This window comes from Panthera pardus, unplaced genomic scaffold, assembly GCF_024362965.1.
Source record: "Panthera pardus isolate Hobbes unplaced genomic scaffold, ASM2436296v1 HiC_scaffold_12, whole genome shotgun sequence".
Lineage (NCBI taxonomy): Eukaryota > Metazoa > Chordata > Mammalia > Carnivora > Felidae > Panthera > Panthera pardus.
Genome location: NW_026526677.1, coordinates 8,055,471 through 8,078,738, shown reverse-complemented (window position 1 = coordinate 8,078,738; position 23,268 = coordinate 8,055,471). Strand labels below are relative to the sequence as shown.

At 62.7% G+C, this 23,268-nt stretch overlaps 1 protein-coding gene across 7 annotated transcripts; it reads left to right on the top strand.

The window, feature by feature from the left end:
• The first annotated feature begins 5,190 nt into the window (after window positions 1-5,190).
• On the top strand, window positions 5,191-21,435 carry CCDC88B (coiled-coil domain containing 88B). Of its 7 annotated transcripts, XM_053899544.1 has the most exons (30): window positions 5,191-5,692; window positions 5,813-5,896; window positions 6,955-7,053; window positions 7,350-7,492; window positions 7,637-7,748; window positions 7,829-7,898; window positions 7,975-8,033; window positions 8,130-8,213; window positions 8,312-8,455; window positions 8,667-8,812; window positions 8,943-9,024; window positions 9,177-9,335; window positions 9,800-9,946; window positions 10,130-10,238; window positions 10,438-10,574; window positions 10,657-11,787; window positions 14,909-15,036; window positions 15,115-15,232; window positions 15,941-16,036; window positions 16,126-16,266; window positions 16,874-17,130; window positions 17,475-17,618; window positions 17,811-17,997; window positions 18,128-18,273; window positions 18,531-18,629; window positions 18,786-18,952; window positions 19,198-19,311; window positions 19,514-19,726; window positions 19,871-19,939; window positions 21,280-21,435. In XM_053899544.1, exons 3-30 carry the CDS (start codon window positions 6,994-6,996, stop codon window positions 21,333-21,335), a joined length of 4,518 nt encoding a protein of 1,505 aa, XP_053755519.1. In that variant the 5' UTR covers window positions 5,191-5,692; window positions 5,813-5,896; window positions 6,955-6,993; the 3' UTR covers window positions 21,336-21,435. The 7 variants fall into 7 exon arrangements, 6 of the variants coding, with proteins under 6 accessions (XP_053755519.1, XP_053755520.1, XP_053755518.1 ...); XM_053899545.1 differs by lacking the exon at window positions 5,191-5,692 and having other exon boundaries at window positions 5,726-5,896; XM_053899543.1 differs by lacking the exons at window positions 5,191-5,692; window positions 5,813-5,896 and having other exon boundaries at window positions 6,919-7,053.
• Window positions 21,436-23,268: the final 1,833 nt, after the last annotated feature.

Genomic DNA, 23,268 nt, shown 5'->3' with positions numbered 1-23,268 from the left:
AAAAGATGGATAGACAATGCGAACAGAGGCAGGAAGGGTCTTCTAGGTGGCGGGAACAGCCTCGTTAAAGCCCAAAGGTGCGGGAGAGGAACGAGGTCTGGGCTGAGCAGACCAGGTGAGGGCAGGGATGGGATTTCATCCAGAGGCCACAGCTTAGCTGGCTTCCCTCGGTGGACACGGGGGTGTCTCCGGTATTTGGCGAGGGGAGGCTTCCGACACTTTCTATTTTCGTTTCTTCTTGGGCTCCTTCCTCGGGGAGCGTTCCCAAATGCTAGAGTGTCGGGTCCAAGGGCTCCGGAAACTCTGAGGCCGTTTTGACAGCCATCGGTGACGTGGGCTTCTCTCCTCACCGTGTGCCAACCCGAGCTTTACCTCCTGGGTTTATTTTTGCCAGCTTGATGGATAGCTCATGGTATCTTGGAGCTGCCTTTAATGTGCGTGTCTTTAATTACGAGTGAGGCTGGCACCCGTGGGGCTTGGTGCTGCTCCCCCTGTGCCTGCTAACTGGGTGCCGGCCTCCCGCCTTGCTCCCCCAGCATCCCCAAGGCAGTGGGGGAGCGAGGGGAGGGGATGCAGCTTTTGGAGTCCTCCAAGAAATGCTGGCTTTACCCTTAACTGTACCGGCTCCTACCCCCTCCCGCTGATCTCTGAATCAGCTGATCTCTCCTACCCCCTTCCTGATCTCTGAAATAGGAATTCGTTTGTTCAGAAGCATTCATGCGGCCGCCTTCTGCAGTTTGGCTCCTCCTCTTCCTGGCTGTGTGACCTTAGGCAAGTGACTTAACCTCTCTGTGTGTCAGTTTCTTCCTCACAAGAGGGGGGGTGATAATAACAGCCCCGGTATTTTACACACCTACGGAGGAGGGGACTGAGCGGTGAATCCACGTGAAGGACAGAGCACGGGGGAAGTGGTCGGTGCCCGTCGGGGCGCTCACGCGGGCACTGTGCACAAACAGAGAGGATGTAGAGTGGGATAGGCTATTAGGGAAAAGGACCGGGGTCTTTAGAAAAGGAAAATCTCTTCCGAGAAACAGTCCATCAAAGCAAGACCAGCAGGGTGAGAAGGAGCCAGACAGGGGGAGAGGGAGGGAGGGTGTGTGTGTGTGGCGGGGGGGGAGGGGGGGGGGGTTCGGGTTGCAGAAACAGCACATTCGAAGGTGTCCAGGGTGGGAGACTGAGGAAGCGGAGAGGGCCCTGCGCCAGAGGAGGTGGGGAGAAGCAAGGGATCAGGCTGTGGACAGCTGGGGCCACTCAGCAGGGCCTCGGAGGTCCTGGTGAGAGGGTGGAACTTGATTCACGGCACAGGGAGAAGCCATGGGAGGGTTTTAAGCAGGAAAAGGTCATGAGGCAGTAGTTCCAAGAGACTCCTTGGGCGCTGGGTGGAGACAGGCTGGAGGAGGACCGGAGCTCGCGTCTGCCTGGGTAAGAGTCTCAGGATGAGGCCGGGTGAGTGCTCCCCCCCCACCCCCAGGAGTGTGGGAGCACCCTGGGGAGAGCAAGCCAAGTGTCAGGTGGTCGCGGCTGGACTGTGGCATGCTCTCTTTGGCTGCTGGGGCCCAGGTGCTGCAGGTGGCTCCCCGAGTCCCCAGGGACCTGGCCCGGCACTTGGGTGCATGGCCCTGGGTCCCACCCTCCCTGGCTCTGGCTTCCCGCTGCCTCCTCCCTCCTTGGCGGCTGGTTCCGGCCGCCCCGCTGGGCATTTCTGCAATTGCCCAACTCTGGCTCAGCTACTTCCACCCCCAAGTGGCAGAGAGGAAAACCATCCCTTCTTAGAGACTTGGGGGAGGGGGAGGGAGTCCCTCAGATCCAACACCAGAGGGCCAGGTGCCCAGAAGGCCCTGGAGGCTGTGTTTTGTCTTTAATTCTTGAGCCCTGAATCTTCTGCTGAGGGAACTGGGCTCCCGGAGGGCCTCGGAGGCACCAGGTGGGGCTCTGGGCCTGCTGCAGGCAGGGGGCAAAAGTGGCTCTCTGACTCAGCCCTGGTGGGTCCCAGGCTCCGGCTGGACCTGGCCACCACTTGCCTGGCCTCCCTGGACTCTGCTTCCTCGAACGCCAGAGCCCTCCTGCCTCTGGCCTCTGGGGTTGGACCAGGGCTATCCAGAGAATTCAAAACCAGAAGGGAACTGGGAGATGGGAGATGCGATCCCTCCCACTCCTATCCTGTGCTGAGCCCTGGCGTGGGTGGGGGGGCGGGATTGCAGGTGACTACGTTGTCCATTTGTCTGTCTGTCATTCTCTGCTTCTCGGGCTGACTCCCATGGATCCCCATGCCGGCAGTCGTGGGTATTGGACTTGCTTAAAAACTTCCAGAAAAAGATATCTGAGAAGGGGAGCCGTTGTAGCACCGCAGATGTTTAGAATATCTGTCAACAAGACAGAGTTTATTTTTTTTAATTTTTTTTTTTTAACATTTATTCATTTTTGAGACAGAGAGAGACAGAGCATGAACGGGGGAGGGTCAGAGAGAGGGAGACACAGAATCTGAAACAGGCTCCAGGCTCTGAGCTATCGGCACAGAGCCCGACGCGGGGCTCGAACTCACGGACCGCGAGATCGTGACCTGAGCCGAAGTTGGCCGCTTAACTGACTGAGCCACTCAGGTGCCCCAATAAGACAGAGTTTAAATGATGATGGGATAGCAAGGCAGCAGAATACCGCGTCGCCATTAAAAAGGCCAAGGCCAGTGGCTCTGAAGAGAAATGGAGCAGATTGTAAAACATTTTGCGAAGCACGGAGGTGCACAGCCCTGCGTGTGTGGTTGTATCCACCTGTTACAGACAGACGTGAGCAGCCACATCTCAGAAATGACATAGAACATGCTAACGGGGGGGTCAGAGGGTAGGGGTTGGCAGTGATGAGGGCGAGATTTGGTTTCTTTTCTGTACCTTTACGCAGTCTTGGCGTTTTTGATCGCGGGTCTGAAAAAACTTTATTTTATTATTTTTATTTATTTATTTTTTTTCCATCTATTTATTTTTAAAGTTTTCTGTGTGGACACATTTTCTTTCCCCCCCTTTTTTTTTTTAAATTTTTGTTTTTTAAATTTATTTATATTTTAATTTATGTCCAGTTAGCACATAGGGCAACGATGATTTCGGGAGTAGATTCCTTAATGCCCCTGACCCATTTAGCCCCTCCCCCCCTCCCACAACCCCTCCAGAACCCTCCGTTTGGTCTCCATATTTAAGAGTCTCCTATGTTTTGTCCCCCTCCCTGTTTTTATACTATTTTTGCTTCCCTCCCCTCATGTTCATCTGCTTTGTCTCTTAAAGTCATCATATGAGTGAAGTCATATATTTGTTTTTCTCTGACTAATTTCACTTAGCGTAATACCCTCCAGTTCCATCCACGTAGTTGCAAATGGCAAGATATTCTTTTTGATTGCCGAGTAATCCTCCATTGTATCTATATCCCATATCTTCTTTACCCATGCATCCATCAGTGGACGTTTGGGCTCTTTCCATACTTTGGCTATTGTCGATTAGTGCTGCTATAAACATGGGACGCATGTGTCCCTTCGAAACAGCACACCCAGTATCCCTTGGATAAATGCCTAGTCGTGCAATTGCTGGGTCGTAGGGTAGTTCTATTTTTAATTTTTTGAGGAACCTCCATACTGTTTTCCAGAGTGGCTGCACCAGTTTACATTCCTTATTATTTTTATTTTTTAACGTTTATCTATTTTTGAGAGAGAGAGAGAGACAGAGCACGAGTGGGGGAGGGGCAGAGAGAGAGAGGGAGACACAGAATCCGAGGCAGGCTCCAGGCTCTGGGCTGTCAGCACAGAACCCGACGCGGGGCTCGAACTCGTGAACCTCGAGATCACGACCTGAGCCGAAGTTGGACGCTTAATCGACAGACCCACCCAAGTGCCCCTGAAAAAAATTTTACAGGAGAAATCCAGCCGAAGGGAAGGGACCCCTGCTGGACTCTGGTGAACATCCCTCAACAGCTAACTGAGCCTTGAGATCCCAGGATCTCTTTGTCATCTGATGAGGAAGCCCGTCCCCAGCTCCCACTCTCCCCAAAGCCTCCCTCTGCCTGACTCAGCCGAACCAAGTCAGAGAAACAGATTGAGATGCAGCCAGGCGTGTGTGGAGTGACAGATGTGAAAGCAATCGTTGACACGGTCCCTGCCTCCGAGGCTTGAGGAAGGGTGTGACTGGGAGATGTTGAGCAAGCCAGGGGCCCTCCGCCACCAGGGGATGAGGCCTAGTCACCCTAGTCTGGGTGCTTGGCTTACCCAGAGCAGGTGCTCCCGGAGGACTTCCCAGGCTGGAATCTTTAGGGAATGCAAACAGGCGTAAGATTCGCAGGGGGTCAAATCTGGACGAACCCTTGATATTATTAATACTAAACATAACAACCACACCAGGGACCATTTAATGAACGCTCCGGCTGGGCACCAGTTCATGGAATCCTCGTAACAACTCTCGGGGAGGATTATCTGCATTTCCCAACGCGTCTCAGGAGTGTCAAGCAAAGGGATGTGCTCCTCTGTTAACAACCCTGCACGGCTTCCCGTTGCCTGATGAGACCTGGGTCGCCTTGACCGTGAGCCCCTTGCTCCTTACACGCTGGCCCCACGGCCTTCTTTTGGTTGGTTCTACCACTCGATAGCTGTGTGGCTTTGGGCAAGTTATTAACCTCTCTGAATCTCAGTTTCCTCCTCTGTACATTGGAGATAACCCTTGGTCCTCATTTTTTTTTTAATGTTTATTTATTTTTGACAGAGAGAGAGAGAGACAGAGCATGAGCGGGCGAGGGGCAGAGAGAGAGGGAGACACAGAATCCGAAGCAGGCTCCGGGCTCCGAGCTGTCAGCACAGAGTCCGACACAGGGCTCGAACCCACAGACTGCGAGATCATGACCCGAGCCGGAAGTCGGACGCTCAACCGACTGAGCCACCCAGGCGCCCCGCCTTGGTCCTCATTTTTTTTTTTTTAATTTTTTTTTTTTTAACATTTATTTATTTTTGAGACAGAGACAGAGCATGAACGGGGGAGAGTCAGACAGAGAGGGAGACACAGAATCTGAAACAGGCTCCAGGCTCTGAGCAGTCAGCACAGAGCCCGACGCGGGGCTCGAACTCACATACCGCGAGATCGTGACCTGAGCCGAAGTCGGACGCTTAACCGACTGAGCCACCCAGGCGCCCCAAGTCCTCATTTTACATACGAGTTCAATACAGAGTAGTCAACGAGCGTAAAGTACTCGTACCCATGACTGGCTCGTGGCAAACCTGTGTTTGTCAAGGTTGTTTTTATCGCCCCATCTTTCATCAACTCTAAGATGTCATCAATTGTGAAAGATGCCACCGAGGGAAAAAAGAATGCTGCCAGTTTACTACGTCCCGAGTCTCTTTCATCACGAGAGCCTTTATTTTATGCTTCCCGAAGGAGCTCTTTTTGACTTAGACATAGGCTCTCATCATAAGTCTGAGGCACACACGTAAAACGGAAAATAGAAACAAGATAAATTGTTTATGGTTTGGAAAACTCCTTCACATTTAGAGTCCAATCAATAGAGGCGTGATGCCTGTATGTTTCGCTGCCACCTCCTCCAGGGAGCCATCGAGAATGCTGGCGAGAGAGCGGCAGCCCCCTCCACGATCCGTACGACAACCAGAAAAACCAACAGCCGTAGGAGGCGGCTCTCAGCCCAGCTCTGCAATGACTTCTGCTTTGGGAGTGTTAGTGACAAGCCTAATTCGCCTCCCTGGGGGCTCCCACCGTTTGAATCCTGGGGTTCCAGGAGTGCTCAGCTCCTGCCTCCGGGGATTTCTTCCAAGCTGCTGACTCCCTTTCTGCAGGGTGTGATGCTTCTGAAGTGTGGGCACAGGCAGGCAGTGACAGCTACGTGAGGACTGCCGCCAGCCAGAAAGCCACTCTACAAGGTAACCTGACTTCCGAGACTTAAACGTGAGCAATCAAGTGTCTTGGAATCAATGACACATGAATAATTCCTGAACTTGGCGCTGGCCGGGCTTCTAGCTGCCGCAGAGCCCTTGCACATTCTGTCTCTGCTCTCTCCCCGCCTCCCCACTTTGTCTACTTGACCCAGCCCCCCACCCCCACCCCATCTCAGCTTCCTCGAGGAGCCCCCTCTGGGATGCCTTCCCTGGCCCTCCCAGGAAATCCGTCTCTTTGCTGTCTACGCACATAGGATGGCTGCAATGCTACATTTTGAGCGCGTGTGTGATTTTGGGGGGGCGGCCGCCTCCCCAGTGTACTGGGAGGCCCACGGGTGCGGGGACTATGTGGCTTTTGCACCATGGCAGCACCGGGCACTGTCCGGCTCCGAACCGGTGAATGACAGAATGAATCTGGAGGGTCCGTAGTGAGCAGTGAGGGAGCTGGGGTGTCCTCCCGGGCAAATGTCTGTCTGAGACATTTGCTGCTGGCCTCGGCTGTACGCGTCTTCCCCCAGTCCCCCAGAGGCCGGAGTCCAAGCCATTTCTTTTACAGCCGGGAAACTGAGGCCCGTCGGGTCGCAGAGCCACCGCCCAGGGTCCTGGCTCAGTGCAGGGTGCACAGAGAATGGGGGAGGGTGGGGTCAGAGGAGGGGTTCTCACTTCTGGCTGGGGTGCAGAGGAGACTTACTGGGGCGGTAGCATCTGCCACCGGCTTCCCAGAGGCCCTGGGAGATGCAAGGCAGAGGTCCCCTTCTCTGGTTTCAAGTTTCCAGAGAGGCGGAGGGCTCACCGGCCATTGTTCCTTGGGCCGGGAGAGCTGGTGGCCTTACCCCTGCGCGGCCCTGACCCCACCTTCCCCTGCTAACCCCTGGGCTGGCCCTGCGGAGATGCTGGGAGGATGTGGGGTGGTGAGGTGGGGGCCGAGGCAGGACAGTGGGGGCGCACAGGCCTGCGTGCACCCGGAAGGAGGAAGCTGCACAGGGTGTCTGTGGCCGGGCCGGGATCCCCGACCGGGGGACTTCCTCTTCCTCTTGGGGCAGGTGTAGCTGCCACAGCGGGACCAACACCCTGACCCTGTCATGGATGGGGGCAAGGGGCCCAGACTCAGAGACTTCCTGAGTGGGAGCCTGGCCACCTGGGTGAGGGGGCAGGTGGGAGGGGTGTGGGGAGGGGAAGTGAGAGCGGGGGAGGGGCCAGTGCCGGGTTTGGGGGAGGGTCCGGTAGAGTCGGGGCCGGAGGGCAGGGGTGGGCTCAAATGTGGGGCTGGAGAAGTCCAGGTAGGCTTCGGGAAGGAAAAGGGGTCCGGAGGCCTTCAGGGCAAAGGAGAGGAGGAGGCTGCACGGGCTCAGGGGGCAGGTCAGAGGGGCTGGGGAGTCACTCTGCTGGTAGGGGAGTTCCTAACCGGGCCGGCCGACCCGTCTCCACTCCCCCACAGGCGCTGGGACTGGCCGGCCTAGTGGGAGAGGCGGAGGAGCCGGAGGAGGAAGAGGAGGAGGAAGGAGAGGGGCCCCTTGGCCCGGAGAAGAGGTTCCTGCATCTCATCGATGGGGCCCTGCTGCTCCGCGTGCTGGGCATCGTGTAAGAAGCAGCCCGCCAGCCCGGGGGTCTGAGGTGGCCCCTCCCTCCACAGGCTGCTGGGAGGAGCTTGAGGGCTGGTGGGTGGAGCTTGCTTGGGGCAGGTGGGTCCCTGATTGCCCCTCCCACCCGGCTCCCTGTGCCCAGAATTCCCAGTTCCCGAGGAGGACTTCAGAGGGTCAGCGGCCCTGATGGCCCCGCAGCCTGGCGAGTGCGGAACCTGAACCACCTGTGGGGCCGCCTGAGGGACTTCTACCAGGTGAGGGGCTGGGGAGGGGAGGCTGAGCCTCAGACCCGTGGGAAGGCCCGTCTCCCACCTCCTGTCCCCTCTGCCCCCAGGAGGAGCTGCAGCTGCTGGTCCTGTCGCCACCCCCAGACCTCCAGACGTTGGCTTTTGACCCCTTCTCAGGTGCTCTCTCCCACCACCCCTTCCTGCCTCTACCCCCTCCCTCCACCCCTAACTTTTTGTGGCTTGTGCCCAGCAGAGGAGGCAGTGGAGGAGTTGGAAGGCATCCTTCGGCTGTTGCTGGGGGCGTCAGTGCAGGTGAGCGGGGGAGGGGAGGGGATGGGAGGGTTCAGCTTTGGCGGCAGAGGTGGGAGAGACACCTGGTGCCAGCATTTCCACTCTGTCTGCCTGCAGTGCCAGCACCGGGAACTCTTCATCCGACACATCCAGGGCCTCAGCCTCGAGGTCCAGAGTGACTTGGCTGCTGCTATCCAGGAGGTACTAGGGCTGATCCACAGCCTGGGACTGGCCCTGCCACCGGGGGGCACTCTGCCCCTCCACTTCCTCGGCTGAACTGCTCTCTCTACCTGGTCCAGGTGACCCAGCCTGGGGCAGGCGTGGTGCTGGCACTGGCTGGGCGAGAGCCTGGGGAGCTGGAGCCTCAGGAGCTGGAGATGCTGTTCCGGAGCCTGATGGGGACCTTGTTAAGGCTGGCGCGGGAGCGCGACGTGGGGGCCCAGGTAGGGGGCATGGCACCGCCCAGGTGGAGGGCTGGGAGGACCCTGGGGACCCAGATGTGGGAGGAACTGGGGGTTGGGGCCAGATGCGGGGTTCGCATGGGGGGTCTTGGACCAGCAGAGCTGCAAGAGCCAGACTGGGGGGCGGGGGGTGGGGGTGGGGAGGGCGCATGGGGTGGGTTATTTCTGGCTCCCGACCCTTGACTTTGCACAGCGCCTGGCCGAACTGTTGCTGGAGAGACAGCCGGCCCCCTTGCTGCCGGAGGCTCCTGCTAGGACTCCTCCAGAGGGTCCCTCACACCACCTGGCCCTGCAGCTGGCCAACACCAAGGCCCAGCTGCGGCGCCTGCGGCAGGAGCTGTGAGTGCCCCAGGCTGGGAGGCGGACCTGGAGGGAGAGGGGCAGGTTAGGCGCGGATGCAGATGGGTGGGATCAGGCCTGGGGGTTCCGGGTTCCCCCGCCCCTCCAGCGTCCCTTCTCTCCTCTCCAGGGAGGAGAAGGCCGAGCTGCTGCTAGACTCCCAGGCGGAGGTGCAGGGCTTGGAGGCCGAAATCCGAAGGCTCCGCCAGGAGGTGCGCTCAGATGCTCCCCGCCGCTGCCGCATTCCCCAGCCCTCTCCCCACACCCCCTCTGCCCCGCTGCCTGCCGCCAGCCGGGGTCCTCCCCCTCCCTGATCCCTCTGGCCCGCGGCTGGCCGTCCCCAGCTCCGCACCGTCTGGCTCAGGCCCAGGCGCTGTCGGGACAGGCCAAGCGGGCCGAGCTGTACCGCGAGGAGGTAGAGGCGCTGCGGGAGCGCGCCGGCCGCCTGCCCCGCCTGCAGGAGGAGCTGCGACGCTGCCGCGAGCGGCTGCAGGCGGCCGAGGCCTGCAAAAGCCAGCTGGAGGTGAGGCGGGAGGCGGGGCCCGCAGGGGACGGGGTGGGCCGGGGGGGGGGGGCGGGGAGCGAATTGGGGGCTGGCCTGGAGAAGGGAGGGCTTGGTCTTGGGGACCGAGCAGTCACCGCCAGGAGAAACGGGTGAGGTGGTGTCTGGGGCAAAGCCCTCTGGAGGATGGGACAGAGGGAAGGGAGAGGTGGGGACGGTAGGCAGGGGTAGGTCCTGGAGAGGATGAGTGTAGGGGAAGAGCTGCCTGGAGTGAGCCCCTCGCTGTGGATCCTAGAAGGACGCCACCTTGGGAGGAGGGTCTGGGAGGGAAGGGGCGTGGCCTACACAGAAGGGGCGGGGCCAGGTGCTTGGGAAGTGGTCCCTGGAAAGACCTTGGAGAGGGAGGGGCAGATGGAAGGGAGAGGTGAGGCCTGAAGTGCTTGGGGGCAGCCTCACACCACAGGTCGTCTCTGCTCCCCCACCAGGAGGAACGGGTGCTCTCGGGGGCTCTGGAAGCCTCGAAGGCGCTCCTGGAGGAGCAGCTGGAGGCCGCTCAAGAGCGTTGCGCTCGGCTGCATGAGGCCCAGCGTGAGAACCTGTTGCTGCGGACTCGTTTGGGCGAGGCCCACGCGGTGAGACTGCCCCGGGGACCCCCAGTCACTCTGTCATCTGTGACCCCTGGTAACCCCAATGGCCCCCCAGCGTTCTCCAGTGCTCCCTGTGACCCCCTACTCCTTTTTTCCCCTGGTGATCTAGCCCACACTCTTGGCCCGGCCATGGTGAGGAGGGCTTGTCTGACCCCGTCCTTCCCCCAGGAGCTGGACTCTGTGCGGCATCAGGTGGACCAGCTGACCGAGGAGAATGTGGAGCTGGAGCTCGAGCTTCAGCGGAGCCTGGAGCCACCCCTGGGCTCTCCTGGGGAGGGTGAGTAGGGCCCCAGAAGAGGGGCTGGGGACCGCGGGGGTAGGGGGGCTGCCTGTGGTTTCCTGCAACTCTGGTGGGGCTGGCTGCTGACTTCATCCTTTCCCCAAGGTGTTGGGGGGGGGTGTAGGGGTGGATGTGAAGAGCCGGGGATCCCAGCAGAGGGTACAGAGGGGCCCTGACCGCATCGCCCATGTCCCAGCACCCCCGCCCGGAGCAGCTCCTTCACTTCATGATGAAGTGAGAGAGGCAGAGGCCCGGCGGCTGCGGACCCTGGAGAAGGAGAACCAGGAGCTTCGGGGCTTGCTACAGGTGCTACAGGGGCAGCCTGGAGGCCAGGTGAGTCCCCTCCCCCAACCGGCCAACAGGTCCTTCCTTGCCTCCTCCTCTGGGCTTGACCGGTCCTCTCATGTGCCCTCAGCACCCCCTGCTGGAAGAGCAGAGCGAGGACTCCTTGGTTCCAGAGCCGGATGTGGCTCCCCAGACTTGCCTGACCTCAGACCGTGGCCCCCAGGGTTTGGCTGGCCAGGTGGGGGATGGAGGCACCCAGGCCTTGGACCTGGCTTCCCCCGTGTCAGACTCGGCCCTTGCGAGATCACCTGTGCGTCCCCAGGCATCTGACTCAGGCCCACAGGTGATAGAGAGGCCCCTCCAGACGGCTGCCATGACCCCTCGGACCTCAGACTTGACCCTCCAGGAATCAGGTTCTGCTGTAGCAGCACAGGAGTCCCTGGAGAAGGCTGGCCATGGAGCCCTTCTCCAGACTCCCACCTCCGCGGTCCCATCTCAAGATCCAGAGACTGAAATTCAGGCTGAGCCGTCGGGAGGAGACACTGGAGAGTCAGGGCCCGAAGCCCAGGTGCGGAGACAGGAGGGCCCTGCGAGCAAGCCTGCAGCCTCGGAGCTTAGCCTCTGTGCTCAAATGGAGGGGCAGGAGACCCCAGGCCAAGGGCTGGACCTACTCAAGGGGCAGACAGAGGGCAGGGAACATGCACAGAAGCTGGAGGGGTTGGTTGGGGACCCAGCGCAGCAAAATCCACAGCAGAAGTCGGAAGGGGCTTCGGAGGCCCAGACCTGGGAGGGGCCGATCCCAGGGGAGATCCCGGCTGGTGGTGTCCCGGAGCAGGAGGCCCTGAGGGAGGAGGTGGCCCAGCTGAAGAGGGAGGCCGAGGCACTGGGAGCGGAGCTAGAGGCCCAGGCCCGGCGGCTGGAGGCCCGAGCCACGGAGGCCGCCCGGCTCTCCGAGGAGCTGGCTCAGGCGCGGAAGGCAGAGGCCGAGGCCCAGCGGGAAGTGGAGGCCCGGGCCAGGGAGCAGGCTCGGCTGCGGGAGGCAGTGGAGGCAGCCGGCCGGGAGCTGGAGGCTGCGGCGCGTGAACGGGAGGCGCTGGCAGAGGCCCTGGCGACATCGGGCCGAGAGCGGAGGCAGTGGGAGCGCGAGGGGCCCAGACTGAGGGCCCGGGCCGAGGCCGCCGAGGAGCGGCTTCAAGTGCTGGAGAGCGAGGGCCGTCAACGCCTGCAGGAGGCCGAGAGGGAGAGGCAGGCCCTCAAGGAGGTATGTTGGGGCTCGCGGCCTGGGATGGGAAACGGGGGCCTGAGTCACTTGCTGGGGTTTGGGTGATCAATCCCATCGGTAGCCACCGAGCGCCCCAGCACCTGGCCGGGGCTGGAGACCGAAAGGTAAAAGTCCACCTCTGCCTTCCAAAGGTGCCCTTGACCTGGGTCACAGGACGGATGTCCCCTCCCTCTGGAGGGGTGGGCTGTAGCAGGGGATGAGAGTGTGGGTACGGAGCCTGACCGCCTGGGTGCAAATCCCGGCTCTCTGACTGTGGCAGCTGAGTCCCCTCTACCCTATTCCTCCTCCGTCAAACGGGGGGGGGGGGCGGGCGGCTCTGCATAGCTGTCTCAGTGGGTCTTTTGAAGATCAAGGGAGATCACGGTGTGCCGAGCCTAGTTCCTGCTTGACAGAGGCTCAAGACATGGTCATTATCAAGAGCAAAGTGGGCAGGAGTCCGTGGGAGAGGGTGCCTGGGTGGGGGCAGGGAGGCTTTGGAGAAGGTTCTGAGGAGTGGTCAAGGTTCCACCAGGTGGGAAGGACATTTCATGTAGAGGGAACAGCATGTGCAGAGACCTGAAGGCATTAATGACGCTGAGGGGCCTGGGAGGTGGGGGAGCAGGGCCAGAGAGGCGTGCTGGGCCAGCCTTGTGGGCGTCAGTACTCTGGCCCCGGGCAGGGAAAGCCACCCAAGCGTGTGGACAAGCCTTTGTGAGGTTGGGTTTGGGGAGGGTCCCCTTGGTGTGTCCCTTTGGTGTTCCCTCGGGCCCTCAGGAGGTGGTGCCGGTGGTCCTGGTGGCAGGTGAGGCCGGCTGGGGCTGGGACGGGGCATGGAGGAGAGAGAAAACCTGGAAACGCCTTCCTTTGTGTGCTCAAGCGTGTTGAGGGGACCTTGCCGCCAGGTGCTGTACCAGGCAGCCAGTGTGCCCGTGCTCGTTGGGGGGGAGGGGCTTTCATAGTCTAGGGTGGTGATGGGACTGTGCAGGGAGCTGTGGGAGTCCAGGAAGCACACTGGACTTAGGCCGCGGCATGTCCCGGAAGGCTTCCTGGAGGAGGAGAGAGAATGGCAGTGAGCCAGGAGGAGGCGCAGGCGTGACCGTGTAGGGGTGGGGTGTGAGGTGCGAAGTGGAAGGAACCTAGGCAGAGAATTCACTAAGCCGGGTCCCTGCTGGGCAGGGCCTCTGTCTTCCTTTCAAGCTAAGGAACGAGTTGCGAGTTGCGGCTGTGCTTGTGAAGGAGATGACCTCCATGACCTTTACAAGAGGCCCATGACCTTGAAACCCGGTGGAGGGTTGAGGGCGAGCCGAGTAGTCGGGTACTCGTGTTGAGAGGCCCCTGGGGGGAAGCGGGGGAGGCTAGGAGGCAATTGAGAAGGGTGTTCGGGGCCAGCGGGGGGCCCGTGCCACGGGGGAGGGTGGGCTGCGGACGAGGAATCGAATCTTCCAGCCGAGCACAGTGTCCGGGTTCATCCCTGTTGTACAGAGGATGCTGGGATTCAGGGAGAAGGAGTGATTTGCTGGGAGACCCCTCTGAAGGAGAAGAGTGGGGAACACACTGTGGGGTGCGCCCAGGGCTAGGCGTTGCGCAGGGCAGGCCCGGGGGAATGTGAGAACGGGGGCGTGGGTGAGAAGGCAAGGCCGAGAAGCTGTCTGCGGGGTCCACTCTGCAGGACGTGACTGAGAGATGCTCTCAGGCCGACCTGGCTTAGAGCCCAGATCCCCCGCCTACCAGCTGTGTGGTTAGGGGCGAGTTACTTGCCCCGACTCTCGGCTTCCTCACCTATAAGACGGAGTAAAAATGTCACGCCTTACAGGATCCTGTTAGATAATGAACGTAGAGGGCTGGGGGCAGCTCTGGAGTGAATGTAGGCAGGTGGGCAGTGCAGGGGAGGGGAGGGCTGGCGGGGCTAGAAGGGCCTGAGGACACAGGGGAATGTTGTGAGATTTCCCGGGCAGAGAGGTTCCTGGTGCTAACTGGGTGTGGTGTAGGAGGAGGTGGCTAGCCAGGGAACCAGGGGCCAAAGGGCTTGTCCAGGCGGGCTGGGTAGAGAAATCGGGGCACTGAGGGCTGTGGCCGGGGCCTGGGAGGGGCCAGAGGTTCAAGCCTCTTTTAATCTGTGTCACTGTTATTCTCACCCTTAGCCCTTGGGCTGTAATGGTGGTGTTGGGGTGGGGAGGGGTGAGGCAACAGGCAGCAGGGCCTCATGGGACTTGTAGTTTTCCAGCCAACCCCGGGGGTGGGCGGGGGGAGACTGGGTGGGGCTGCAAAGCCTAGAAGATCAGAGCAAAGGCCGTAGACTTGGTTTCCAGAACAAGGATATGGTAGGCTGCTGGTCGGAGTTGGTTCTTCCTTGTGGTTTCATCCTGGCAGCCCCGCCCCCACCTCCCAGAATGGTTTGGCCCATCGCCCTCCGAGGCCCACAGGCCAGAGTGGGCCTCCTGCCCCCTTCCACGATGGTGCGGCCCAACCGCCACAGGATGCCTGGCCTGGCGGGCCTGCAGCGGCTCTCCCCACCCCGCCCCCCCCCAGCCCCCACTGTGGTTGGGCCTGACGTTGGCCACATCCCTATCCTTGCAGCCATCTCCGTGTGGCTGAGGGCGCTCTTCAGATCTGCCTCTTTCAAGCCCCTCTTGCCCTCACATGGCCAGCCTGGCCTCATCACGGAGGGCACATCTAGCTGCTCCTGGGCGCGTGAGGAGCCAGGGGCTCAGGGAGGTAAAGACGCTTGCCCGGCGAGTGTCTCTAACTCCCGGATCAGAGGCCTCCCTCACCCACTGCCAGGCTTACAGTCCCCAGCTCTTCCGTAGTCCCTCTGCAGGGCAGCCAGGCCTATGCTCCCATTTTACAGATGGGGGGGCGGGGGTAGAGGCCCAAAGGGTTAAAGATGTTTGCCCGGGGCGGGGCGCCTGGCCGGCTTCGTCGGTAGAGTAGGGACTCTTGATCTCAGAGCCTTGAGAGCCTAAAAACCAAAACCGACATTTGCGCAGGGTGACAGAGGAAGGTAGAAAGCTAGGTCTCCAGACCCTGAGGCCTTGGGATCGAGGCCTCCTCTGCACCCCCACCCCCCCCATCCGGGGCGGGGATGGTGGCCTGACCTTGGCTCTGCCGCACCCGCCCTCAGGAGCTAGAGAAGGCCTGGTTGAGGGGCCAGGAGCTGGGGGCCCGGCTGGAACACCTGCAGAGTGAGCTCGAACAGGCGGGTCTGGAGCGACAGGCGTTTCTGCGGGAACAGGAGATCCAGCAACAGAGGTGGGGTCATCGCCCAGGGGGCAGAGAGGGGCGGGCAGGACTCGGGGAAGGGTGGGTGCCAAGGCTTCTTCCCGGCAGGTACCAGGGCCTGGAGCAGCGGCTGGAGGCTGAGCTGCAGGCGGCGGCCACCAGCAAGGAGGAGGCGCTGAGGGAACTCAAGATGAGGGCCCTGCAGCTGGAACAGGAGCTGGTCCAGGTGAGGCTCCGCCCCGGGCTCCCGTCCCTGCCGCCCCTCTGGTCTCGCCCCTTGAGTCTTGGCCACTCCCTTGCCTTGAGGCCCAACTTGGGCCTACTGGGGAGAGCACTGTGCTGGGAGTCAGGCTGACGCTGCCCAGGCCACGTGGTCTTCTGGGGGGGGGGGGCCTCGATTCCCCCATTCCTCAAATGGACGGCACCCAGCAGCGGCTCTGCTCTGAGTCTCTCCCACTTACTAGTGAGCTCAGTCCCTGTCGTCGCTCTAGGTCGGCCGTTGTTTCTGAGGCCCCTGCTTGCATAGGCTTACGGCTCAGGGCTCAGCTCAGGGGTGTGGTGGGGTCCCCACGCCGGGCGAGGAAACAGGCCACCCTGACACAGGGTGCCGAGGGACGGTGGGCACCCGGCAGGCCACCTGGTGGGTACACAGAGGGTTGGTTGGGGCAAAGTGGCATTGACCCCGGGGCCCAGAGGAAGAGCAGGGGTGGGAAGGGTGTTCTGGGCAGGAGAAGCGGCCGGGCAGAGGCTGGGCTCTGCTGCAGAACGGAGCGACAAGGAGAGTGACCCATGCACCTGCGGGAGCCAGAAGCGTGGGACTGCGGGACCTGGTGGCGGCGGGCCAGGGGCCGTGTCAAGTGCTGCCGAGGGCGAGAGGGTCCCCTCCACGCCCCCCCGCCCCCCCCGCATGACCTCCCAGGGCCTGTCCTTCCAGCTCCGCCAGGGCTCCGTGGGACGGGGGCCGGAGGGGCACGATGAGCTGAGGATCCCGGGGGCCCAGAGTGGGCGGCTCATCGAGATGGAACGCAACGTGAGTGTTGACTGCTGTGCGGTGGGCATGCGGAGGGGCGGCCCCCGTGGCCTGGCCCCCGCTGACCCCCCCGACCCCCTTCCCGGCAGAATGCAACGCTGGTGGCCGAGAAGGTGGCTTTGCAGGGGCAGCTCCAGCACCTGGAGGGGCAGCTGGGCAACCTGCAGGGCCGCGCCCAGGAGCTCCTCCTGCAGAGTCAGCGGGCCCAGGAGCACAGCAGCCGCCTGCAGGTGGGTGACAGCCCCAGGGGCCTGTCCCCTGCCCTGCCTCGTGCCCACTTAGCCACGGCCGCCTGCCCCCTTCCTATTCGTTCCTGCCCTTTTCCCTGCCTGAGCTCCCCGCCGGCTCCTCCTGCCTGCTCTCTCGTCACAGCTATCTCTACCCTCCGACCCCAGCCGCCCCAGTCTGCACCCCTCTTCCCCCGTCCTTCTCCTTCCCTTTGACGCTTCTTCCCTGGCTCCTACCCCCTCCCGCCTGCCTCCGGCCCTCACATCCATGCCATTTGGCTCGGCTGCGTTCCTCTCAACAGCCAGCCATTAGTCCCTACTGCCCTCCCTGCCCCTGCCCCTGCCCCATGGGTCGCATCCCTGCCTTGTGCCTCTTGCCCCGCCCTCCACGGCCTGACGCCAGCACCCTCCCCTCTCCTTGCCCATTCACCTCTGCCTCTGCTCTCTGCTCCCCGCTGCCCCCACTCCAGCCCTCTGCCTTGTCCACAGTTCTCGCCGTATCCTCTGCCCTGCCCCTTGCCTTTTGGTCCCCGCCCCCACCCCCGTCTCTTACCCCCCTTTCTGGCCTGGGACCGCACCCCTGCGGTCCCTGCTGCCTCCTCTGTCCTAGGCTGAAAAGTCTATACTGGAGAGGCAGGGCCAGGAGCTGCATAGGAAGCTGGGGGTGCTGGAGGAGGAGGTGCGGGCGGCGCGGCAGTCCCACGAGGAGACCCGGGGGCAGCAGCAGGCTTTGCTTCGGGACCACGAGGCCCTGGCTCAGCTGCAGCGGCGACAGGAGGCCGAGCTAGAGGGACTGCTGGCCCGACACCGCGACCTCAAGGCTAACATGCGGGCGCTGGAGCTGGCCCACCGGGAGCTGCAGGGCCGGTGAGCCTCCCCCAGACACCCAGCTTGTCTCCCCAGCACCCCCTGCCCGCCCGGAGCAGACTCCCTCCGCCGGTCTGACCCCAGCGGGGAAGCACCGCCCGCCCCCCCAACGCCCTCACCTCTGCTGCCGTGCCCTGGCGCGTGGCTGAGCTCCGGGGCGAGCTCTCGCCCCGAGGCTCATTCATCGTCGGGAGTGGGGGGCACCTCGCGTGGCATTCTGCCCCAGGGCTTTGTTCAGAGGCCTGTGCTTAGGAGACGGCAGACCCGGGGGGTCCAGATAGTCCAGCCGCCCCCTCGCCCCGGCCCCAGGCCCCTGCAGCCCTCTTAGTCCCTGTGCATCCCAGGCACGAGCAGCTGCAGGCCCAGAGGGCCAACGTGGAGGCGCAGGAGGTGGCCCTGCTGGCAGAGCGAGAACGCCTGATGCAGGACGGGCATCGGCAGCGGGGCCTGGAGGAGGAGCTGCGGAGGCTGCAGAGTGAGCACGACAGGTACCGGCGCCCCGCCCAGCCAGGCCGGTTCTCGGCGCGCCCCTCCGGGAAGCGGGCCGCTGGCAAGTTCATCACCGTCCGCGTGGGGGCCTGCATTGCCTCCTGTCCCCAGCATGGCTTCTCTGGCCCTTAGGCGGGGCCTGGCAGGGGGTGGAGGGCCCCCTTGGAGAGCATCTCCTCCTGACTCGGCAGGGCTCAGATGCTGCTGGCGGAGGTGTCCCGGGAGCGAGGCGAGCTGCAGGGTGAACGCGGGGAGCTGCGGAGCCGGCTGGCGCGGCTGGAACTGGAGCGAGCGCAGCTAGAGGTGCAGAGTCAGCGACTGCGGGAGTCGAACCAGCAGCTGGACCTGAGCGCCTGCCGGCTGACCACGCAGTGCGAGGTGTGGGGAGGGATGGGCTGGGGGGGGGTGGGCGCTGGCTGGGGGGGCGGCTGGGGAGGGGGCGAGTGGAGGGGGCGGAAGGTAGCCACCCCGAGCCCCGTTAAATCCCCCGCCTGCCCCGCCGCCCCAGCTGTTGACCGAGCTTCGGAGCGCCCAGGAAGAGGAGAACCGGCAGCTGCTGGCCGAGGTGCAGGCGCTGAGCCGGGAGAACCGGGAGCTCCTGGAGCGCAGCCTGGAGAGCCGCGACCACCTACACCGAGAGCAGCGGGAGTACCTGTGAGCGGGGGGCCCCGGGGCGGTGGCAGGAGCTGGAGCGGGGCCCCGGAGACCCCTTGGGCTGCTCGTGGGGGAAGTGGTGGGGAAGGGGCTGGGGGCTGACCGCCTCGGGCTTGGCAGCGCAGCAGCTTATGAGCCCTGGAGCGTGTCCGCGTGTGAACAAGCAGCAGGGGGTGTGGCGGTGTGTAACCCGCCAGAGCGCGAGCCCTCCTCCTGCCGGGCCTCCCGCCCACCTCCTCCCCGCCTCATCCTCCCAGGGACCAGCTCAACGCCTTGCGCCGTGAGAAACAGAAGCTGGTGGAGAAGATCATGGACCAGTACCGGGTGCTGGAGCCTGGGCCCCTGCCCCGGATCAAGTGAGGGGCCCCTTCCCCCCCACCCCGCCGGAGCCGGGGATCCTCCTAACCCCTGCCCCTGCCCTGCTCTCTCCGGGCCTTTGCCATCCCCAACGTGGCCTTCTTGTCCCTCCTCGCTCCCTGGCCTTACCCCCTCTTGTGCCCTCTTGCCCCCAGGAAGGGCAGCTGGTTGGCAGACAAGGTGAAGAGGCTGATGCGGCCCCGGCGGGAGGGGGGCCTCCATGGGGGGCCACGCCTGGGGGCCGATGGGGCCGGCAGCACCGAGAGCCTGGGGGGCCCCCCAGAGACGGAGCTCCCCAAGGGCAGGGAGGCAGATGGGACAGGTGGGTCTGGGGGCCGGGTGACCGTGATGGTCCCTACCCCGTGTCTCCTATCCCCACCCTGGTGCCTGCCAACGCCTCAGCATCTCCCTTCATCTTGTGTGCACACCCACCCCCGCTGGTCTTCCCTGATGCAACCCGGCCCCGCCTAGATGTGGCTCTTTGCCCCCTGGCCCTGCCACAACCCTCTCAGCTGGCACCTCCTTCCTGCCTGCACTGCCACCCACCCAGTCCCCACCCATCCACAGCGGTGCCTAGAACCTCGGAGCAGCAGGGGACTTTAGTGAGAGGTCATTTATCCCAGTCAGCAGACGAGGAAGCTGAGGCCCAGGGAGGGGACGTGCCTTGCCCAAGGTCACACAGTGAGTCAGTGTCAGAGCCAGCACAGGGGCCGGCCTCCCGTCCCCACCCTCATTCACCCAGACCTAACCCCTCCCCCCCCCCGCTACCCCCCCCCACCTCTGCAGCCTCCTCTCCCTGCGCCTCGGCAGCTTCACCCCGCCAGCCCCTCCGCTCTGCCCAGCCCCTTCCCTCCCGGCTGGACACCCTCCCTGCCTCTCGCAGGGTCCCTTTCACCGGCGCCCATGCGCAGAGCCCAGAGCTCCCTCTGCCTGCGGGACGAGACCCTGGCAGGGGGGCAGCGGCGGAAACTCAGCTCACGGTTCCCCGTGGGGCGAAGCTCTGAATCATTCAGCCCCGGGGACATGCCCAGGCAACGTTTCCGACAGCGACAGCGCAGGCCAGGCCCCCTGGGGGCACCCAGCGCCCATGGCAAAGGTGACAGCCGAGGGTCCCTGCTCTTATTAGCTCCCCAGCTCCGTGGCTGAGGGGGCTTCCCTCCTGTCCCTTGGGTCTCCCCACAAGCCCTGCCCGCCTCTGCTCTGGTCCCCGTGGCCCACTGGCTTCCTTGTGCACCCCCAGGACCTGGCGTGGGATGGGATGGCTCCATTGAGACCCTGTCAGAACACGAAGCAGATGTCAACCGAGAGGGTGAGTGGGGGTATTTGCCCTGCCTGGGGCCCCTGGCAGACCCCGTTCATGCATCCGTCTACTTAACAGTGAGCCTTCGCTAAGTGCCGGGTGATGTGCTAGGGATACAGCAGGGGTACAGCTGGGGATAGAGCAGGGAACATTCTGGGATGGGAGACAGACAGACATAAACAGGTTGCATAAAAATAATAATTATCGGGGCGCCTGGGTGGCTCAGTCGGTTAAGCGTCCGACTTCAGCTCAGGTCACGATCTCGCGCTCCGTGAGTTCGAGCCCCGCGTCGGGCTCTGAGCTGATGGCTCGGAGCCTGGAGCCCGCTTCCGATTCTGTGTCTCCCTCTCTCTCTGCCCCTCACCTGTTCATGCTCTGTCTCTCTCTGTCTCAAAAATAAATAAACGTTAAAAAAAATTTTTTTTAAAATAATAATTATCTACAACAACCCTGTCCAGTAGAAATAGGATGCGAACTACATGTGTAATTTAGAATCTTCTAGAGCCCTCATCAGAAAAGGAGAAAGAAACAGGTAAAAGTAATTTTAACAGCATATTTTCGTCATCTCAGTACACCTGAACTGTGACCATTTCACCATGTGGTCAGTGTGGAAAGTCATTAATGAGCTGTTTTATTTAAAAAAAATGTATCGTCATTTATTTAAAAAATTTTTTGTAACGTTTAGTTTTGGGGGAGAGAGAGAGAGAGGAGAGGGAGCGTGAACGGGGGAGGGGCAGAGAGAGAGGGAGACCCAGAGTCTGAAGGAGGCTCCAGGCTCTGAGCTGTCAGCACGGAGCCCGACATGGGGCTCGAACCCACGCACCGCGAGACCGTGACCTGAGCCGAAGTCGGCCGCTCAACCGACTGAGCCACCCCGGCGCCCCCTTAATGAGACGTTTTATATGATTTTTTTCCTGCCACGTCTTTGAGCCCAGTGGATATTTTATACCCAAGCACATAGAAGTTCCGACCCGCCACATCTCAGGTGCTCGGTCCTGTACTGGGCAGCTCGGCCCCAGGATATTTAGGAGGTGATCATGCTCTGGGGAGAACGGAGAGCCGGGTGAGGGAGCTCAGGAACGGTTCCAACTAGGTGCTCGGCGTAGCCGAGGAGAGGAGGTGAGGGTTTGTCCTGTGGACATACCTGGGGAACAGCATTCCAGGCAGGAGTAACAGCTGAAACAAAGGCCTGGCGAGTTCAAGGACGGGCTACAGCCACAGTGAGGAGGGGGAGAGCAGAGAGGAGCCCAAGGGGCAGCGGGAGGGCACAAGGCGTGGGGCCCTGTGGGCCACCGTGGGTGCTGGGAGCTCCCGAGGGGTCTGGCCTGAGCTGAACCTTCCCTTTTTAGGCCTCAAGGTGCCGGAGCCGGAGAAACGCCCTCTCACACCCTCCCTCAGCCAGTGACACCGCAGGGACCGGGGGCCTGAGAGCGCAGCCTTCTTACCGCTGGAGTCCCCGTGGGGGCCCCAGGCAGCCCCAGAATGCAGGGATCCGGGCTACCTGGAGCCAGTCCTTAGGGGCCCCTGGCTCCTCCGAGGCCCGCACCGGGGCCCCGAGATGGGGCTGGGATAAGCCTGTGGACAGAGGGGACGGCTGGTCCCCACGAGCCGCTCCTTCCCGGGGCCCCGGCTCTGCCACGCGGCCCTCGCTGAGGAGGCCATCGCCGGGTGACCTCCCAGATGAAGGAGACAGGCGGGAGTGGCCGAGAGAGCCCCCTGCCAGGTCCAGGCGGGGAGCCAAGGACCATTCGCCGAGGACGGTGGCCTGGGCCGATCTCTGAGCTGTAGCTGGGCCACGGACATGACAATAAAGCTGGGATACGACCACCTGAGTTTGGGCTGTGTCCAGTCCCAAGGCACCAGCGCCACCGGGCCCAAGTCCTTCTGTGTGGCTGGGGATCTGTGTCCATTGGCTTCCTCACATGGCACAGGGCGGCTAGGGCTTTCTTCAGGGGATGGGCCAGTCGGGCTTGCTTGGATGTCCCGGGGGTGGGGGGGGTGGGGGGTAGGGCGGGGCTTGGCCTGAGTCCCAGCTAAGCCTTTGCCTAGGAGATGGGCTCTGGGCTCCCATGAAGCCCCAGAGGCTCCTTCCCTTCCTTCCCAAACTCCTCTCCTTTTCATCTCTTCCTCTCCTTCCTCTCCTCATCCTCTCCCCACCCCGTAGAATTGCTCTCCTCCCTAGTGGGTTCTCAGCCCAGCGGGATGTCACCTAGTGCCACGGGCTTTCACGGAGGGACACAAGGTGGGGGAAGGACGTGGGGTCTCTGACCAGCGCTTCCAGAATGACGCCCAGGAAAGGGGCAATTAGGCTAGATGGCAGGACGTGAGTCAAGGCACCTGGGGCCGCCCAGGGCAGGGTGGGGCTGCGGGCCCAAGGTGAGGCAGCCTGAATGTGGGGGTGGGCAAAGCCGGGAGGGGTGGCCAGTCTGGCTTCCCCGGGATGGTCTGCAGCAGTCTGACTCCTGGGGTTTCCACAGCCCCCTCTTGGGGGTAACTGATGGCCAGGCCCTCCACTCAGCCCAAGCTTCAGAGTCCGGTGGGGTGGGTGTGGACACCCTGGTCTCCAGCTGGGCAGAGGAGCTGAAAGCCCCCTCCCACAGGCCTCAGGATGGGAGCTCTGATGGCCATCCGTCCCACCCTGTTGGTGGCTCCTATCGGTTGTCAGGGGGGCTCTGGAGGAGAGGCCAGCCAGGGGCCCTGGCTGGGCTGCGAAGGGTGGCTGGGGACTGAGGTGCTTTCACAGGTCGGCTCTGAACGGATGGGGTCAAAATCAGTCACCCCGCTCCACTCCCCGCCCCCCTCCAGGGTCGGGCTTGACCCCAGCGGCCTTCCAGCGCCCCCTGCAGGCGCTCCCTGGGTAGCCGCTGCCCGGGGACAGGGCCCTCAGGGTGTCTGAGCCCCAGGCCCTCCCCTTGCAAAGGCAAGTCCACACTGTGCGAGAGGTGCTGGGCCGAGGCTGTGCGGGCAGCACCCGCGCGAGGGTAGCCAAGGAGTGAGCGGATGATGGTTTTTCGGCGACCCCTCCCTTTCGCTGGTGGCTAGGAAGCGGGCAGATGCCCGGTTGCCCTGGGGGGGCTGGCTCCCTGGAGGGGAGGGCTCAAAAGCACCTGTGTGCCCCCCTCCTTGGGGCACGGGGCTCCGGTGCCTCATCACCACCGGCTCCAGCAGGCACCCGGGCGGAGTGTCCACCTGGTAGAGGCTCCGGGTTCTCCCCAGGCCCCCGGTGCTCCCGGGTCCCCAGAGGGTCGCCCGGGGTCCCAGAGCGCACGGCACCGCCGCCCGCCCCGCGCGCCCGAGGGAGCCGGGCCGCCCCCGTCCGCCCGCCCTCCCGCAGCCCG